At 37.0% G+C, this 20,662-nt stretch overlaps 1 protein-coding gene across 5 annotated transcripts in view; it reads right to left on the reverse strand.

Annotated features, from left to right (window-relative positions):
* The window catches only part of LOC123514326 (GDNF-inducible zinc finger protein 1-like), a 33,460-nt gene extending 18,355 nt beyond the window's left edge, over positions 1 to 15,105 (reverse strand). For 2 of the 5 annotated variants that reach the window (XM_045272159.1, XM_045272155.1), the window contains exons 1-6: positions 14,861 to 15,096; positions 13,017 to 13,130; positions 11,724 to 12,053; positions 8,989 to 9,220; positions 8,247 to 8,504; positions 6,361 to 6,456 (exon numbers count right to left, since the gene is read on the reverse strand). In XM_045272159.1, coding sequence (XP_045128094.1) covers positions 6,361 to 6,456; positions 8,247 to 8,504; positions 8,989 to 9,220; positions 11,724 to 12,053; positions 13,017 to 13,096 — 996 coding nt within the window. In that variant the 5' untranslated portion in view covers positions 13,097 to 13,130; positions 14,861 to 15,096. Of the gene's footprint in view, positions 1 to 6,360; positions 6,457 to 8,246; positions 8,505 to 8,988; positions 9,221 to 11,723; positions 12,054 to 13,016; positions 13,131 to 14,800 lie in introns of all 5 variants that reach the window. The other 3 variants (XM_045272157.1, XM_045272156.1, XM_045272158.1) reach the window with 3 other exon arrangements.
* Between the last annotated feature and the right edge of the window lie 5,557 nt (positions 15,106 to 20,662).

The raw sequence follows: 20,662 nt of genomic DNA on the forward strand, positions 1-20,662 counted from the left end.
ATTAGTTAAATTAATAGTTCTATTGAGAGATTAATATGATTTCTACTTTATACATAGCAAAAAACTGATATGAACCAAGCTCTTCATATCTGTGGACTTTGAAAATTGTGGCAACATAACGCATATTTTAAAAAGACTCCTGTTTCAGTCACACGGGTTTTCAAGGGAGGTTTGATGCTTCTATTGACGAGTAATAGATACTTCACTGTATCATTATCTCACTTCAACACATTAATAATGACTCAGAGAGTATCCAGTTCAGTAGTAAAACAGCAGATTGCCGTTACGCTGCTGAGGGTGCCTTCCCAACCCTCATGAATGAGCGAATAATATTTTCTAGAGATATGTTATCATCTTATCATGCTCCAGGAAGTCACTATTGTATACATAATCATGTGTGAAAATTTATGTCCATCAGATGAATACAAATAGCAAAACAGACAAAATTATGAAAAATCATTAGGAACCAATATTTCAGTGTTTTTTATATTTTTTCAAATTTTCACAAAATTGGTATAAACTCGGATTGACTTTTGTTTGGTATCATTTTAAACTAAATCTTAAAAGCAATTATTAGCTGGAATTAGATTTTTGATAATGTCAATAAAAAACAAAATACAGGAAAGTGAAAATGTTTTTTTAAACAAACAAAAAATAAATAAATAAATAAATAAAACGGGCAAGCAGTTCAGCTCGGACTTCAGTCTCTGGGTCGGTCAGAGTCCGACTTATTGTGAAATCTGAGTTATCGAGGTTCAACATTACCGGTACACCAGATACCAGTGTGCACCCCTGGTACTGCTGCAGTTGTGAGAAAAACAACATTCTTTTACATTGTCAGTAGTTTTTCATTTAGAAACTTGCAATGGCACCAAAGAGGCTTATAAGTGGTGAAAATAAGGAATCTAGTGAGAGTGCAAGTGTTAGTGAGCCACAGCCCTACACTAAGAAAAAAGTTACCAGATGTTTTCAAGGATGGTGACTCATCCTGCAATGACCTCCCTCCTCTCCACCCTCCTCCCTTCTTCTTCTACATTATGTCACCAGCCTTCACTTACGGTATGTACAAATGAAAATTATATATATATATATATATATATATATATATATATATATATATATATATATATATATATATATATATATATATATATATATATATATATATATATATTTTTTTTTTTTTTTTTTTTTTTTTCCCATGCAGGGAAATAGAACACAAAGCAATAATCCACATGCACATAGACACCTGACAGGCCAGGATTTAAACCACATTCACTGATGAGTTAGTGGTTATTGTCCTCAAACAAGAGGATGGGTTGGGTGGGGTGTGGAACATTTTAGCCTTAACCAATGATCAAGCAATCAAACACTCCAAGTTCTCACCAGAAAGCAACAGTCATAAGTCTATCTTGTGATCTTCAAGACTGAGATTGAAAATTACTCACTCACATCTAAGAACATTTTCTAATACTAAAAGTCAAAATCTTTCTCATTCCCTCAATCCCTCAGGAAAAAAACAAACGTGTTACTGACCACACTTGTGCAAGGGTAAACTGTATAAATTCAAATAAACAAAAGCAAATACTTATATAAACAAATAAATTTTAAAATCTTCTAGAAAATATGTTCAAGTATTCTAACACTGATTCAACAAAATTTAATAAATTAACAAAACTATTTTCCTCAAGTTAGAGCTTGTAAAATATACTTGACGGGTCAATTTATGAGAAACAGTCACCCAACCCACAACAAATTGCAACAAAAGGTTTCTCAGTGGTTTTCAATCCCACAGGATATACTGATCAACAGAAAGAAAGTCTACCAAAATCTGACATCCGGAAATGGGTTAAAACCGAGTCATTTTCAAGATGGCCACCGCCGAGCATCGAAATCACGAAAGGAGCTATAACTTCTTCAATTATTGACATAGAAACACCATTGTTGGTTCCAGTCATTGGTTTTAAGGTGTCAGCTATCCACTGGTGTCAACGAAATTCAGATTAGATCAGTATTGAACCTGAAATCTGAAATTTTAGGCCTGAAATCAATGAAATGTCTGTATACAATCAAACCTATGTTAGGCAATCACCCATCATTTGTCAAATTCTAACGAAGGAGTTTTGAATCTTATCTTGCCAGTAATTAAATGTAATGTACTTCATGTCACGTGACCGTCCCACACTCTGATTGAGTATCCCTTCCTTCGAATGGTCTTTCCTTGATTTTTTTTTTTTTTTATCTTTCAGGTTGAAATCATGAATGCTCCTGAGATTTACGAAGATAGGTGTCCAGTTTGTAAGGAGGGGCTTGAAGATGGAAGTGATGTTGTGCAAATTCGTCAGAAGGGCGCTGATGGCATCAACGCAGCCAGCGTTCAGAGAGATGACGATGTTCATGTGGCGGCTGGATGCAAGGTACACACAGATTGTCGTAAACGGTACATAAATCAACATGATATCCTGAATCAGAAGAAGAAACAAGAACCATCCAAACCATCCATGAAGCGAAGTTCACGTGTGTTGACCGGGCCCTTCAACAGTAAATCAGACTGCTTGTTCTGTGGAACAACGGTCCGCCTTGGAAGTTTTGACTACAGTCATGTGAAGACCGACGACTTTACCAAAACCATTCTGGAGTGCTGTGAGAATCGGACCGATGATTGGTCATTCACAGTGAAAGGGCGGATTGAGTGTTATGGTAGAGATCTTCATGCAGCTGACTGCATATATCATCATCAGTGTAGTGTCCATTTCCGCACTGGGCGTGATGTACCAGTGCACTTTCGTAGTGGACCAGATTCAACAATTAGGAAATCTGGACGTCCGAGAGACAGTGATCAAGAACAGGCATTCTCCAGAATGTGTTCTTATTTCGAAATGAATGATGAGGAACAGATGACTATTTCGTACCTTCGGGGCAAAATGGAAGAGTTCCTTACGGAAGAAAATTCTCTTCCATACACAAGCTACTATCTGAAAAAGAAAATGGTGGAAAGATATGGAAACTCCGTCTATATTGCTGAAGGAGACGGCCTCAATGACATAGTTACATTCAGGGGAGAAAACATCACACATACTCCAGTCATTTTACAAAGATGCACAGCGAGAAGTAGACGAAGAGTCACAAAAGAAAGCCATAATTGAGACGGCAGCAAGGCTGATCAAGAGTGATATCAAAACAGGTGTGCCATCTGTTACTGATCACTACCCAAAATCAGAAGAACTTGAACTTGACTCTGCACTAGCTTTTCTTCCAGATGCACTTCGAAATATGCTGAATTGTCTGTTTGTTGGAAAAAACACGCAACATAAAGTGGCTAGTATTGGACAAGCTATTGTACAAGCAGTCAGACCTCGGGCTATCATCTCTACGTACAAGAAATGAATGAACTGGAGAACAAACACCCAGAAGTATATGAAAAGTTTCAAAATGGTTTTCATGTGATCCGGTGAACAAACCAATTTTGGGCAGGCCTTAGCTGTGATCTAGTCATCGAACAAACGCTCATGAGATCACTAAAAGGCATCGGGGGCTTGACTCATGGCAGCAAGATGACAGAGGAACAGCGAGCATTGTGGACAATGTCTGCCCCCATAACATCTGAGGTCAACGTCGCCATGCAGGACTTCAATGATGTCACATACGCAACAAGCGAACAGCACATAGAAGCAACTGGTGCCAGAATTGAAAGAGACGCATCCGACCTTTCAAAGTTAAGCACAAAGTTGACTGCATTTTCTCCATTCTCCTCTGACCCTACATTAAGAAACATCATAAATGGTATCGTGGCAAACGAAGACGTCAACGTGCATGAGTATGAAGCTATTGGGAACAAAATTATCAAGAGAATGATTGGACAACCTGTGTTTTCCTTTTCCATCAAAAGGACAGAGAAAGCAAAGACCCTGGGAAGTTCTACAGCTCTCCAGGTTGCTCCTCACAGAACCATCGACCCCAGTGTGCTGTTCCAGCGGTTCCTTGTAGCATCCCAGACAGGAGATTTGTCACTTGAGGACGTGATGAGTTTTGAGCTCAGTCCATACCCGCCATCCCTCTTTGAGGACAACAAGATTTTGAGGAAGGCTGACAAGCCTCAGCTCGCTCAAGCCATCAACGACCACTGTACCAAGACACGGGCAAGTGAAGGAGCACCTGACACCTCAACTTCAGCCCACCTCAAGACTGAAAGGTACGTGCTTGATGGTGGATCCTTTCTGCACAAGCTCAAGTGGAGGAAGGGAGATACATATGGCAAAATAGCCAAAGCATATGCAGACTTCACAACAAAACACTATGGAACAGCAACTGTTGTGTTTGATGGGTATGGTGCAGGTCCCTCGATAAAGGATAACACTCAACAGAGACGAAGACATGCCAACAGCTATCCAACTGTAAACCTAACCGGAGATACTAAATTTGATGGAAAGGGAGATGAATTCTTATCTGTCAGTAGTAACAAACAACAGCTGATCACCTTAATAGGTGATGAACTGAGAAAGTGGGCTGTACAGTTATTCAAGCAGAGCGGGACGCTGATGTGGACATTGCCAAGACAGCCGTAAACAGCACAATCCTATATTCCACCACACTAATCGGAGAGGACACAGATTTGTTGGTGCTATTGCTCCATTACTGTATACCAGATGGAAAGCCGCTATATTTTAGATCAGACAACCAATCAAGAAGCAGTATGAAAGTATATGACATCAATCGGATGAAACATCTTCTTGGAAATAAGTTATGCACCCAGCTCTTATTCCTGCACGCCTTCACAGGATGTGACTCAACTTCTCGTGTGTACGGCATTGGAAAGAAATCAGTGTTTCAGAAACTCGTGAAAGATGATCAAGTCCTCCAGTTGTGTGCAGATACATTCACTTCAAGGGCGTGAGCCCAACTAAAATAAAGAAACTTGGCAGCCAAGCGATGGCTGTTATATTTGGTGGGGAAAGCACAAGTTCTCTGGCAGACATGCGTTACAAGATATTCAGCAAGAAGGTCGCTGCTGCTAAGTCTTTCATTACACCTGAACGTCTTCCCCCAACGGAATCTGCCACCAAGTTTCATTGTCTGCGAGTGTATTACCAGGTCATGGTTTGGATGGGGATGGAGGGTAACCTCGATCCTCTGGACTGGGGCTGGGGACTTGTGGACAATCGATTTGTACCTATCATGACTGACATGAATGCTGCACCAAACACTCTTCTGAAGGTGATACACTGCAATTGCACCACAGCTTGTGGCACACCTCGTTGCAGCTGCAGAAAAAATGGGCTTCCGTGTACGCCTGCATGTGGATCATGCCAGGTTTCGTGTTGTGACAATCCACTAAATCAAGTCTTTCAGGAACTAGAAGACAGTGATGAGGAATAAATATGTAACCTGAACTGTCATTATGCAATGCTCACAAGAAAATGTTTCATTGGCACCAGCTGTTCAGTCATTTTGGTTAAAATGGAAATTCTATTGATTTTTCTTCCTGAGTTTTTGTTCCCTTTTTAGCAGGTAAAATATTGGTTACATATGAATGTCATTTACACCAATGGCTTGCTGGTCCCTTAAAACCATGGAATATAACCGTTTCTATGACAATTTTTGAAGACGTTATAGCTGTTTTCGTGATTTCAAAGCTCGGTGGCGGCCATCTTTGAAATGACTCAGTTTTAACCCATTTCCGGGCGTCAGATTTTGATAGACTTTTTTTCTGTTGATCAGTATATACAGTGGAACTGAAAACCACCGAGAAACCTTTTGTTGCAATTTGTTGTGGGTCAAGTGTTATATCGACCTGTCTATACTTACAAGACAAACCCGGGCTACCTAAATGCTTACGTTTAAGACTGTGCCTGGATGCAGATTTGTGAAAACATACATCTTACAGCAGATTCTATATGCCATACACAATAATAGAGTAAATTGCTTTAAATAAAAATACAGTGCCATATACTATACAATACACAATCAAACACAATGGACATTCAATCAGATAAAGCCTTCAATACGAGAAAATAGAGTTCTAACGTTCTTGAACAACCAAAACTATCTGACAACTTTACCAGCTGTCCTTTCCCAATTAGTTTTTATTTATCAAAGAATTTATATTCCTTTATTCTATCCTTCCATCTTCCAAGTATCATTCTCCTCCTATAAGCAACTTCAGCTTCACTTAAATACACTTTCCTTACAAACTTTCCACTCATCATTCTCTCAGTATAGCCATGTAACTTCAATGTATTCCCTTCCTGACTCTTACATCAAAATAGGATACCTGCACATATGATCAGAAAAAATTCTTCAACTTATAACACCACAAAAAATTAAGCCTTTCATAACATTATCCATAAAACTTTATTTCACCTGTTTTTGGTGGTCCAGTGTAGTTTGCTGAATGTTGCGCGAAGGACGTGCAGATATCTTGCTACTTACTGATCTTCCCCGTCCCCGACCAGTTGCCTGAGAAAGTTAAAATGTGCAATAGGGGAGAGAACACAAAAAGAAATTACACCTGTACAAAAAATTCTTATTAAAGCTAGGTTCATAAAATATTAATTTGTGAAAATACATCTATCCTAAATATGAAAGCAATTCTCTATAAAATGATAAAGGTTAATTATTACATAAAGAGTATAAAAATTACCTTTATGTCTAAAAATAAAACAATGCAATATAAGACTTAACCAGGTTTGACTTAAGTGAGGTTTACTGTATGTATTTTTGTTTATGTTTGTAATTTAAACATCCAGAGTGAGCGTGAGTTTAGGCAGGAAGACAACGGTGTGCCGCCACTGATACTGCAAGAATAATATTTAAAAAGTAAGGCAGGAAAACACCTAACACTATACTAATACACATACTTTACATTCAAACCTCTGGCAGCCATCCTCTTACCCACAATCCTCAGAAGGTTTGCACCCAGACCGATAGGAGACACACAGAGTTAGCCAGGATTGTTTTGTCCCTTGAAGCTGTTGTACAGAAAAGACTCTGTGCTAAACAGACAGTTTCTGACCGGGCATAAACTCCGCCATCAAGAATGTTGTGAATTTCTGTAACACCTGGCAGACACCGCTCCCAAGCCAAAAACAAGAGGAATACCATGATGATAACCAAGCATCCCGCCCTTTTGAACCTGTATCTGTTGACATTTCACCGTAGCTGGAAAGACCTTTCTCTTCATAGCAGACAGGATGTCAGGAGGCAACGACACAACCTCTTTCTATATACTTTCTTCTCAAGAATCCCCATATGCCTCAGGGCTGATGGAGGGCCCCAGTTCACAAGCTGAGAATTTGCTGACTTCTTGCAGCGGTGGGGCCTCTGGCATATGATCACCTCATCCCACTATGCAAGCCAATGGTCATGCCAAGGTTGTGAAGCACCTCATCATGAACGCTGCTCCATCACGCAACATTGACTGAGAGGCATTCAACCACAAACTACTGGAGCTGAGGAACACATTAAATCACACTAGAAATTCTCCTGTACAAATGCTCCACAGCCATACTCTCCATACTTGTGTACTAGGCCACCCTGCAGGTTACAAAATGGAGTAGCAATTTAATAGGAAGGACTGTGACCTACGTACAACATGATGGAAACCAGGAGTTGTTTCCCACTATAACAAGTATGCCTACTCACTACCTGCCCTTCCTGTCAACAAGAAAGTTTGTCTCCAGAACTCCAGGACCAGATCAGTACAGTGATGGCATATCATGAACCGTGTCAGTACAACATCCACCTGCCGTATGGCCGTGTCCTGTGCAGGAACTGTCGCATCTTGCATCCAAACATTCCTCCTGTGGACCCCTAGGGAGAGAATCATCTGGGACCCTAGACCCACCATCACTTTGACGTTCTAGGCACCTACATGATCAACACAACAGTAGTCGCTTTGCTATGAACTTGATGGAGGGGGAGGTGTAGAGATATTACTTAGATAGTAATGTAGGAAAACACCAAACACTATACTCTACATTCATACATCTGGCAGCCACACCCATAATCCTCAGAAGGGCTACACCCAGGCTGAGGAGAGGATGCATATATATCCTGGGATATCAATGAAAAAATTAAATAAATGGTGCCTATGTATATACGTACTATCAAAAGAAATAAATATTCCTAGAGCATATCACAAAGTACCGTTTCAGACACAGTGTTTGCAGGTCTTTTGCAAGTGTACAATGATGCAACCTTCAGCCCTCATGACCAAAAGTACAACAGCATAGTTTACTATTACTAACCTTTCCTTTGCCATCAGAAGAATTCTGAGCAATAAGAATGTGATCCAGCAAATGTTTTTTCAGTTGTGTCCACTGAACATATTCTTGGCCACAAACATTGCAAGTCAAATCATCTGTGCTCACTGTGTATTTTTCTTCTGATTCTCTTTTAACTGTGGCACCTGATCCACCTGATGCACTTGTAGTCTTGGATGATAAAGGTGCAGGTGCACCACACATGTCTGGGTTATCATACTCTATGACTAACAACTCTCCAACCTGGAAAAAATATATATGTATACAATTACTTAATTAAACAATTATTGTAAACTCAACATCTGCAGAGAAAAGTTCATAAGAAAAAAAAAAGAAATTCAAAACTATAAAAGAAAATGCATCAATAAAATCAACAACAGATATGGGGAAAAGTCAGGGACAGTGAAAACTTCTCAGGGATTTGAGATAGCTAATGGATAAACAAAATGAAAAAGAATCTATATACAGTACTTTATTCTGACACTTCTTACTTGAAGCTAAACAATCTAGATGAAAAAGTAGGATTTAAGTGGTGATGTAGTCTTAATTTAATGACTGTAATGTATGAATATTCTTAAAGTTGTATTTTGTTGCACATAATATAAAATATTTGATTGAGCTTTTGTTCAGTTTCCATATGTATACTTTTGTCTAACTTATTAATAGATGCTTATTGTTCATGCCACTTCTGTATCATCTTCTTCACAAGTCAATACACATACAGTACCTTTGGCTGTGAAGAGACTGAACGCACAGGAGTTGGCAAAGTGTGAGTAGCAGATGTGGGGAGCTGGTCACCAAAATCTAGCAGTTCAGATTGTGGGTCTGGCAATTCCTCCTCCCCTTGAGGACTCAGTGGGGTGTTTGGAGTCTGAGGTGTCATGGGGCGAGGTGAGCCACGCAGCTCTTCAGTGTGTTGTTCTACCACACCTTCTACCTCCAGGACAGGATACACAGCACTAAAATAACAACATTAAATTCTAGATTATTAATAGGATTAATTAATAAAGAAAATACTACCACACAGAGAAAACTCAACATTAACCCACACTGTTGTAGACAAGCATATCCATTTAAAAAAATAAATACGCACTTGCATAAACGTACGAAAAAAAGTACACTATCATCTTTTTATTTTAAAATGAAAAACCTTCATTATCAATGCTGCATTCCTAGGAACTCAGAAACACTTTGTAACTGTTTACAAGAGTTCATCTTTAAGTAAAGAAAACTTGCTAATAATTAGTGATAAACATCTAAAATGAAATTTTCTTTAAATTTTCAACGCAGGTCAGAACCTGTACGAAAAATTGAAATTTTGTGATCAAGAATTTTCCTCTAAATTTGCAAAACAATTCAATATGTATTTGTAGAAGAAGAATATTGATATGAAAATTATGTTTCAATTAAAAATGTGAGTTCTTAATAGCTATCTTCTTTTTAAATAAAGAAAAATTTTCATTATCAATGTTGCATTCATAAGAACTCAAAATACTTTATAATTCTCTTCTATAAGTAAAGAACATATTTTAATAACTAGAAAAATATTACATATGAAATATTTTCCAATTCTTAACACTAGTATGAATATTTCAAAATTTTTTTGAGATAAAAGATTTTCTCTAGTTAATAGACAACTCAATTAGTATTTGGAGAAAAGAATATACAGTGGTACCTTGCTATACAAATTTAATTTGTTTCATGATGGAGCTTGTATCTCAAAAACAACTTTCCCAATTGAAATGCACTGAAATCCCATTAGTCCATTCCAGCCTCCCCAAAAAGAGCATCTCTATTTTTTTCTACATGTTTTCAAGTAAGAAAAAAATATATATAAATAATAATTATTGCATAGAAACATCATAAAACATAAAAGATATTATAAATAGATAAACTACTCTTATAAAGTATATTTATCTAAGAGGGTGCATTCCACAGGACGTCACCCTACCGTATTCCCAACCCTCATTTGAGATTGTCTATCAGCTGGAGTGCACAAATATAACCACCCACAGAAGACTGGTTGCTCTAATAATCACAGAAAAACTCGTTGATGATCCTGTAAACATTACTCATTGAATAAATTAAGTTTTAAGTACAAGAGAGAGAGAGAGAGAGAGAGAGAGAGAGAGAGAGAGAGAGAGAGAGAGAGAGAGAGAGAGAGAGAGAGAATAGAGACCACAAGGCCATAGCCATAGAGGAGGTTTGTTTACCTTGTGATAAGCGTCGGTGGAGGAGGTAGGCAGAGACAGAAGAAATTTTCAGTTCCGTACACATGCATACTTTATCAATGCATGAAAATGTATAAAATAACAAAAGTTTATTTAGTGTTCTAACCTTGGAGACACACGTTTTTGGCTAATGGTGGTAAATGGTGGAGGAGGGGTTTATAGATTAGTCGAGCGTGAACTAACTCAAGCGTACCAAGTCGTGAGCACTGGAGCCAGGTCAAGCATCAAAACAATGGTATGATTTAGAGAATTATCTCTAAACATAACAGTGTTAACATTCAGGGAGAATTAAGATTCCCATACAACATAATCGAGGCTGATGTTTTCGTGAATCATGATTGTTTTTGAATGCGCTAAAGTAGTACATCAAATAAAGCTGTACTACCGTAACGTAGTACATCAATCCTCTATAGCAGTGATTCTCAAACTTTTCAAACGCACTTCTGGTATTCAGCGGAACTCCCTACAATCCCTTCACCCAATATAGGTAGGTAGAACCCCCACATGTAATTACAAGCACTAAATTGATGTGGACTTCATGTTGTCAATCAGTCTCTCTCTCTCTCTCTCTCTCTCTCTCTCTCTCTCTCTCTCTCTCTCTCTCTCTCTTTCATTTGTGACAAATGCCATAGCCTATTATACCATCGATCAGGGCCCATCAATCTGGGAAAATTTTGGGGAGAAAAAGATTGGTTGCACTGACATTAGAGTTGGTATGCCACACAACTTGTCCAGGTACCTAAAGAGGAGGGAGGGAGGAAAGGAGGCATCATTCACACATTAACATTAAACATAAATTAAAACTGCACTTTCTTTAGACAAAAAAAAAAGTCAGTAAATGGTGTGAAAATGATGAACGAACAATCACAGTGCATGAGATCCATGGGAAACATGTAGATACTAGCTCAGGTGAGGCTGGACTGATGCACCGAGCCGCCGACTATAGCGGCAACATCCTAAAACTTGTATCTCAAAATTTTGCTCGCATCACAAAATAAAAAAAATTACCAAATCGTACTTCGTGTCCCAAAAAACTCATATCTCAAGGTACCACTGTATATATGAAATTTATGTATCATTTAAATAAGAAAATTTTCTAAAGTATCTTTGGCTATACTTTAAAGAGAAAATTTTCATTCTCTATGTTGCATTCTTAGGAATTCAAAATACTTTATAACTGTTTATAAGGATTCTTTTTTGAATAAAGAACACATTGTGACATCATACATACTTGGTGAGATGTGGAGTAGTTGAAGATGATGGTGGTGGTGGTGGTGCAGGTGGTGGTGGAGGTGGTGGTGCTGATGGTGTTGATGGTGGCGGTGATGGAGATAGCTGTGAAGATACTGGTGGTGGCAGTGGTGGTGGTGGTGCTGTAAGCTGAGGGGGTCGGGCATGGTCACTGGCTTTTTGTTTGTGGCGTCCTGTTATCTCATGGTCTCGCAAGCCTTTTGCACCCACCGACTTGATACAGATGTCCACCATGCACCAGCGACACAAGGCATAGGTTTCTCCCTTGGTAGAAGGACTGACCCACTGGTATTCATCTTCATACTTGGTGCTGTAAATATAGTTACAAATATCATTAGTTAAAAACTCATGCAGCAAATGAAGCTCTATCTGTACATCAAGCCAACAATTACAATATGAATAAATGATTTAGGAGGTTAAGTATTGTATGTACAGATAGTTCCCTACTTGATGAAGCAGTCTTCTTAAATAAAGTGACATGGCAACTCAAGGATATTTACAGTTACTTTTGTTAAAATTGTAATGGCAGGACAGCCTTTCCTAGCTCGCCCATAACAAATCCATAAACCTCTCACCACCACTTTTCCTGTACTTAAAGGTGTGTGATTCACTGTTAGATCTGCTGCAGTCTCTGACGAGACAGCCAGACGTTACCCTACGGAACGAGCTCAGAGCTCATTATTTCCGATCTTCGGATAGGCCTGAGACCAGGCACACACCACACACCGGGACAACAAGGTCACAACTCCTCGATTTACATCCCGTACCTACTCATTGCTAGGTGAACAGGGGCTACACGTGAAAGGAGACACACCCAAATATCTCCACCCGGCCAGGGAATCGAACCCCGGTCCTCTGGCTTGTGAAGCCTGCGCTCTAACCACCGAGCTACCGGGCCGTGTGTGTGTGTGTGTGTGTGTGTGTGTGTGTGTGTGTGTGTGTGTGTGTGTGTGTGTGTGTGTAGTATCTGTCCTGAATGTGCAGAGAGAGAGAGAGAGAGAGAGAGAGAGAGAGAGAGAGAGAGAGAGAGAGAGAGAGAGAGAGAGAGAGAGAGAGAGAGAGAGAGAGAGAGAGAGAGAGAGAGAGAGAGAGAGAGAGAGAGAGAGAGAGAGAGAGAGAGAGAGAGAGAGAGAGAGAGAGACCTGACACCATGTTCTTGCAAATAGCATTGTGGAGTATAGCATATGACTTACAACAGTAGTAACACATTTAGAACAAACAACCATGAGTAACTTATTCCATCCAAAATTAATAATCTTTTCACCTTTCTTACCTGTACTTGGTCTCATACTTCTTCCTGCAGCGAGTCTGAGGGGCAGCGTCTGACTCCACCCCAGCCACAAACACTGACATGCTGCTCAATGACTACCTCTCATTTTCATCCTGTCTGAAGCAAACAACCAGCTTACACTCACACACTCAAAAAATGAAATAAGTAAATATAAAAACAAAAATTGATAGATATTCAATATCCAGATACCTAAACTTGTCCTTTTTTTCATCTGTTACTCACATGTAATAAGTGTCAAACATTATAAGCTTAATATGGTGGTGTGCATCCCCTCCCCTCTTAAAAGATTAAAAAAAAATTAAAGGTGCTGATTCGACCAAGAAGCAATTACCAGATTACTTCAAGACATCAATCCTAATGTGAAATAGTTTTGTCACAAAATATCCCTCTGAATACTGCATATATTTAACCTAATTCACAAGTATCATGTTTTCATCAAATAAATATCTAGGACATTCACAATGTAAGTCTATCTCTCATTTGAAATGTTGAATAGAAAAAAATTGTAGTCTAATACTGGTTTTGTGACAATAACTATTCCTAAATAGAAAGAAAACTAAATAAACATGAATATAAATAAAACAAAAGGGATCCACATCTATATTTCATGACCTAGTAGGTGCAGCATTTTTAGTGCTACACCATAATCAACATGGCTTTTTTTTACCCTTCTCATCTTATAGAGCTTCTTATTCTGAGTAATTTGAACCCATACATACCCATCGCATATTGTATATAATGTTGACACCAATTTTTAAAGATTAACTATTTTGTGGAGAACGAGCTAACCTGCTGCAACACCCACGTGTGTGATAAACTGACAGGCACTGAGGAACATCGTTAGGTATGTTCATTCTTGCGTGCCTATTGTCACATTAATTGCACATGTGAAATCTATCACAGTGATTGCTTTTTTTTTTATTGAGCTTGCAGCCACACATAAATAAAAACAATACAAAATAAATCTAGCCAATAAGAGCAGTTTGTGGAGAGAAAAGACTCAATATGAATCAGTCTATGAAAGATTTCTGAATGGACAGGGTGTCACCTTGATTATCTCTATAGTATCACCAGAGTTTATGAAGAGAAATAAGGTAACGACTTCATATTTTCTTAGCATTGCTAGTCAGGTTAGGCTTCTTTGCTTTAGCTAAATCAGTTTAATCGTGTTAGATAAATGTTATTTGTTCTGAGGAAAACGTATTGGCAGTACATGTCAGATCAACTAGGTTACATTAGGTTAGGTTAATTTGAATTAAATAGTTAAATTTCAATAAGTTAGCATAGCCAGCGGTGAGTACTCTCCATAGCAGTTTACAAGTAAAAATTTTGGACTGTTACTTGTGTGGTACTTTGTGATAAAGAAACTTTTCTTATGGTATATTTGTCTGTTTTATGCTAATCGCTTTTTTTCACTTTCATTGGAATACAGTATTTTCTGAGAGGATCGACAGTGTTTTTTTTTAGAAGGGATGAGAGGGATATTAAAAAGTACGGATCTGTGACGGAAACAAAGTGCAGATTCATTGAATCTGGTAGTCGAAAACTACCAGATATAATAGTTTCATCCTGATATGAGAGTATGGTGTAAGACTAAATTTACCGTAAGTACATGATGGATTAACAATATAATCAACAGAATAAAGAAAAAAAACTAATCTAGGCCTTGGATGGAAACGTTAATATTATTTCAACTATAATTCATCATTAATACTATATAGCCACATCATAATCCTCGATTGACCCCCACAACAAACAACACCTACACCAAAGTTGATGTAGGGAGAGACAGTGACAGTCCGCAGCGCTATTGATGCACACCAAACCTTGTCTGTGGTGCATTTGAAGGATCATTTTGGCACACTTGGCACGGAGTACAGTGGTGCGGGCAGTATGGCAGAGAGACTCGACAAGTGTTGGACAGTTGGTGGAGGTACAGTGGCAGGAGTGAGGCAGCGCGGCGTGCTTGTGACCCGTCACACAACAACCACGACAAAGATGGACGGTGGCGGAGGAAGGGAGATGCGCGGCGCGTCACTACTCACCACTCACCACCACAGGTTCACTGCCACTGCCACAGAGAGATTATCATGTCAGGCTACGGATTATTACTCTTTAATTCAATTACACTACAATTATGAGGGAATTAGCGATAGGAAGGAAAGAAAAGTGTCATATACGGTAGGTACCAAGGAATATACATATAGAATCCTTGGTAGGTATCAATTATATTTTTCTGGGTGTTTGTATGTTCAGCATATAATGTGTGTGTGTGTGTGTATGTATACAAGGATTCTATAAGCTCTGTGTATTCCTTATATATATATATATATATATATATATATATATATATATATATATATATATATATATATATATATATATATATATATATATATATATATATATATATATATATATATATATATATATATATATATATATATATATATATATATATATATATATATATATATATATATATATATATATATATATATATATATATATATATATATATATATATATATATATATATATATATATATATATATATATATATATATATATATTAGGATATGGTAGCTAAATTCGAACTCCACTCCCGTGCGAGCGATGTGCGAACCTTTTCCACTCAACCTTATAATTATCCTTGATGGATTAACTTTCAGCCATGCGCATTCTCCGCCTCTCTCTCTCTCTCTCTCTCTCTCTCTCTCTCTCTCCGCACACATACAGTATATTTTCTTTTCTTGTTTCCTCCTCTAATCTGTTCCTCTTTCCTGTATTATGCTCAACCCTTGCTCTTCTTTACTCCTCTACTCTCATCCTCTACCTTCTCTTCCATATTTCAATTCCTACTTTTTCACTCTGAGAATACCTATTCATGAAAAAAATGCACATCGGCTATGATGTGTGTGTGTGTGTGTCTATAGCTACATTGGGAGACAAGGGGTCAAGTGAAGTGCTCTCTCTCTCTCTCTCTCTCTCTCTCTCTCTCCACATACACACACTGAGTAAAAAGAAACACATAAGGAAACTAGAAGGAATATAGAGGGCAGCAGTAAAGCTTCCTCAGAGTTTAAGGCTATGAATACTGGAATACCAGTGACACAAGGACATGGAATAAAGTAAAATAAGGATATCTCGAGAAGAGATATCAAGAAGTTCAGCTTTCAATAAAGATATGTAGAGGTGTGGAATGGTCAAGATAAGAGTAGCTGAAGCAAGAACAATTCTTAATAAATTAAAAGAATTGTTGGGTTATCATGAATATGGAGATGGGACAGCACAAACATAGCTCTTTTCATATATATTACAACTAGGTAAACACACACACACTGGGTGACCAGCAGACGACCGTGGTGAATTACACACACACACACACACACACACACACACACACAACATGCTTCAAAATATTGGCCTTGCATTCTACTACCTAGATGAAGGAATGATGAAGAAGATATTATGTACCTTAATAAGACCCCAGCTAGAATATGCAGCATGTGTCTGGTCACCGCATATGAAGAAAAATGTGAAGAAGGTAGAAAGGGTACAAAGGCTGGCAACAAGGAAGGTACCAGGACTCAGGGAGTTAGACTATGAGGAAAGACTGAGGAAGCTGGGGCTGACCACATTAGAAGAGAGAAGAACAAGAGGAGACATGATAACTATGTATAAATTGGTGAACAAGATTGACATACTGGATAGAGAGTTGATAAAGGTGACCACAAGTAATCATCTCCGAGGACATGGAAAAAGCTAATAAAGGACATCTGTCTAAATGACGTGAGAAAATACAGTTTCCCGCATCGTAGCATTGATAAGTGGAATAAACTGAGCAGTCATGTCGTTGACGCGGTGTGTGTCAATCAGATGAAAGAGAGATATGACAGGAATGGACAAGGAGACAGGACACAGAGAGCTTAGCTCGGGCCCTGTAATACACAAATAGGTAAATACAAATAGGTAAATACACACAAACACACACACACACATTGAAAGCTACCATTCCCATCTCTACCATTCAATAGAGGCTCTTTTCAGTCAATTTAATGTCAACACAAAGGCAAATAGAGTAGATAACATTTGCAAAGGGTAGCATTCCTCCTCCAAGCACCCCCAAAAATTTAGAAATATTTTTTTCTTTCCAAAAAACACCAAATAATAACAATGAAAAAAAAAAAGGCACTCCTGTCTCTCCCAAAACTCAAAACATCAGTCCCTTCCAAGACACACCAAAAAATGTTTCTCCAGGCCTGACATCCCACAAACTGCATTATAGTAAATCTGGCAGTCCAAATATGGTTTAACTTCTTTATCCCCCCTCCTCCTCCCCTGTTGCAAAGCACTACAGTACTACTACTATACTACTGCTACTACTACTACTACTACTACTATTACTACTACTACTATTACTACTACTACTACTACTACTACTACTACTGCTACTACTACTACTACTACAAGGTACTACTACTAATTCACACTAGCAAATACTTGGAAAGCACTAGAAATAAAGCTAAATATTGTTTTGTTATTTTTTTACCTTCTCTTTCAATCCTTCTTCTTCCTCCTCCTCCATTTTTCCTTTCTTCTTCCTTCTCTTACTATCTACATGCCTGAATCTAGAAACACATAGAAAGACACTGGAAATTAAGCTGAATATCAAAGACATCACCAACAATTGGCATATATATATATATATATATATATATATATATATATATATATATATATATATATATATATATATATATATATATATATATATATATATATATATATATATATATACACTAGAGACCCGGACATGGAGCAGGTCACACAATCAAGGATGTTGCTGTGGAAGTGTGAGACTAATTAATGTAAATAAGAGAAAAGTGGTTTGAATATCTCAGCAACTGTAGTGGTGGAATGAGTGAAAAGGAACACACTGAGATGGTATGGCTATATTGAAAGTATGAAGAGTGAAAAGTTTGTTAAGAAAGTTTATGTGAGTGAAATTGAAAGTGCTAATAGGAGAGACAAGTCACTTAGAAAAAGGGTAAAAAAAAGAAAAAAAAACATGTACATACATGTGAAAAGGTGTTCATAGAGGCCAAGTGCTTGAAGAAGCAAGAAGGGAATGTTTGGTTAAGGAAAGGTGGTCATTCATTTGTTCCTGAAGGGAGTGAGGTGTCAGTGAGAAACAGTGTCTAGAGAAGAGATTTGCTGATACATGTATGACCTTACCAAATACACTTTGATACATTTGTTAAAAATTATGAATGTTGAAAGTATGGAAGAGGATTCAAACAAGTTTTATCTAAGGTACACAAGAATAACAATATTATAAATAGTTTGTAAAAGTGTACCACAAACAAAAAGTGAATAATCCACATGAGATGAAATAAATAAAGATAAAATCATGTATATAATAGATGAATAAAATTAAAATCAAATAAAGTACAACAGATTGAAATACATTTCATATGTTGAATGACTTTACTAATCCAACACAACATACACAAGTAACAACAGAATGGCACTTAAGGGGTCATGGAAATAAGTAACAACCACATATTTATGCAAGTATTGCATAACAACAAAGTCTACACACATATCTTAAGAAAATACATACCACAATAATTACAATTCATTCATATGTTACATTTCAATGAACACTGGAAATACACAGAAAATTTATGATATTTGTGAGAGAAGGAATTCAATCACAGTGTCTTGTATTGTTTCTTTTCTCTTTGTTTAAAGTCAGAAAATGACATGCAAAAATGAGACTAGATTAAACAGAGCGTTTTAGTAATGTCAGTACACCGGGGTTAGCACTAATAGGTTCTCCAAACGATTCTGTATTGAGAGCCTTGGAAATATTCCACTCTCATGCCTATAAACACACACACACACACACACACACACACACACACACACACACACACACACACACACACACACACTTCTGGTTGTAGTATCAAAATCTTGCATGAAAGAGCACTTGTGAGGAGACACAGGACAGTCTGCTTCCAGCTGCACACTGAAGGTGGAATGCTGAGGCTCAAAGGTCATACAGAGTGTTTCATTTCGAGCTTATCCTGTAGATGTAATATATGGGTGTTGATGGCTCTATTCTGGAAACATGACAGACAACTAAGAACAAAAGTTATCTCTAAAAGAAATAAAAATTAAATGTTTAATTTTCCCTCTTCCACCATACTTATATACCAGGATTCAAGACTAGGCATTTTTATTATACATCAGAACTTATAGAAATATTCACACTTTTGTTTGCTATGGTGTTTTGACACTTTACATATGCTATGGAAATAAGATAAACACTTAATTTGGACTCATTACAACTATTTTGAAGGTTTACAGATGTAATTGGTGTTTTTTTATGGATTTTGCCAAATGATAATATGAAGTCCTTGTTAAACCATCACCATGATCATAAAAACATCATTGAAAACCACAAAAATTTCTTTAGAGCTTTTTAATAGTCAAGAAAATATGGTAAAGTGAAAGAGATGAGTTGATCATGTCACTATAACATATTCTCTTAATATCATCAGTGTTATCCATCATAATGTTTGCTAGACATAAAGGACAATACCTAAGGAGCTGCACTGTGTAATTTACCAACAAAATATTTGGAATAAATTATGTAAGGTAAGTACTATTACTTATTAATTAACTATTTCCTGTCATTAACAATTGCAGCTATACATAACACCTCACATTATTTCATAAAGCATTGAGAAATTGAGTGTGGAATTATAGATACACAGCTGTTAATACAGTGAGCTGATGTTATCTTGAAGTGAAGGGATGAAGACTTGAGGAGGATCTTTATCTGGTCTTGACTCTGAGCCACATGAAGATGGAAGCATGAAAACTACTTATGTTTGTATCTGTATCAGTAACAATACCCTTCATATTAGCATTTGATGTCACAAATTATTCAGGCAAACATCAATAAAGCTCTAAAATTTATAAAACAATAGTGATTTCTGCATGCTTTTTCCACCTAAGTGATGACATGAGCATCTTGGGTACCTAATGCCTTGGCACAGCAAGGTGCCTGGTGGAAGGTGGGAGGTGCCTGCTCTTTTACACTGTTATTGTAGCAAACCCAAACTAAAATATAGGTACATAGAAAAATACAAAAAAAAATAAATAAATAAATAAATAAATAAAAACAATATGAAAGGAGGCAAATAATGACAATAAAAATATGGATGATGATGATGATGATGATGATAACAGTAATACACAATAATATGTAGAAGTATAAATAAGTTATAGTAGTAGTAGTAGTAGTAGTAGTAGTAGTAGTAGTAGTAGTAGTAGTAGTAGTAGTAGTAGTAGTAGTAGTAGTAGTAGTAGTAGGCAGAGTAGTGATAGCTGTAGTAGTATTACCATATCATTGTATAAGTGTATAGTATATATATATATATATATATATATATATATATATATATATATATATATATATATATATATATATATATATATATATATATATATATATATATATATATATATATATATATATATATATATATATATATATATATATATATATATATATATATATATATATATATATATATATATATATATATATA

The sequence above is a fragment of the Portunus trituberculatus genome, chromosome 37 (assembly GCF_017591435.1).
Source record: "Portunus trituberculatus isolate SZX2019 chromosome 37, ASM1759143v1, whole genome shotgun sequence".
NCBI classification, from domain to species: Eukaryota; Metazoa; Arthropoda; class Malacostraca; order Decapoda; family Portunidae; genus Portunus; species Portunus trituberculatus.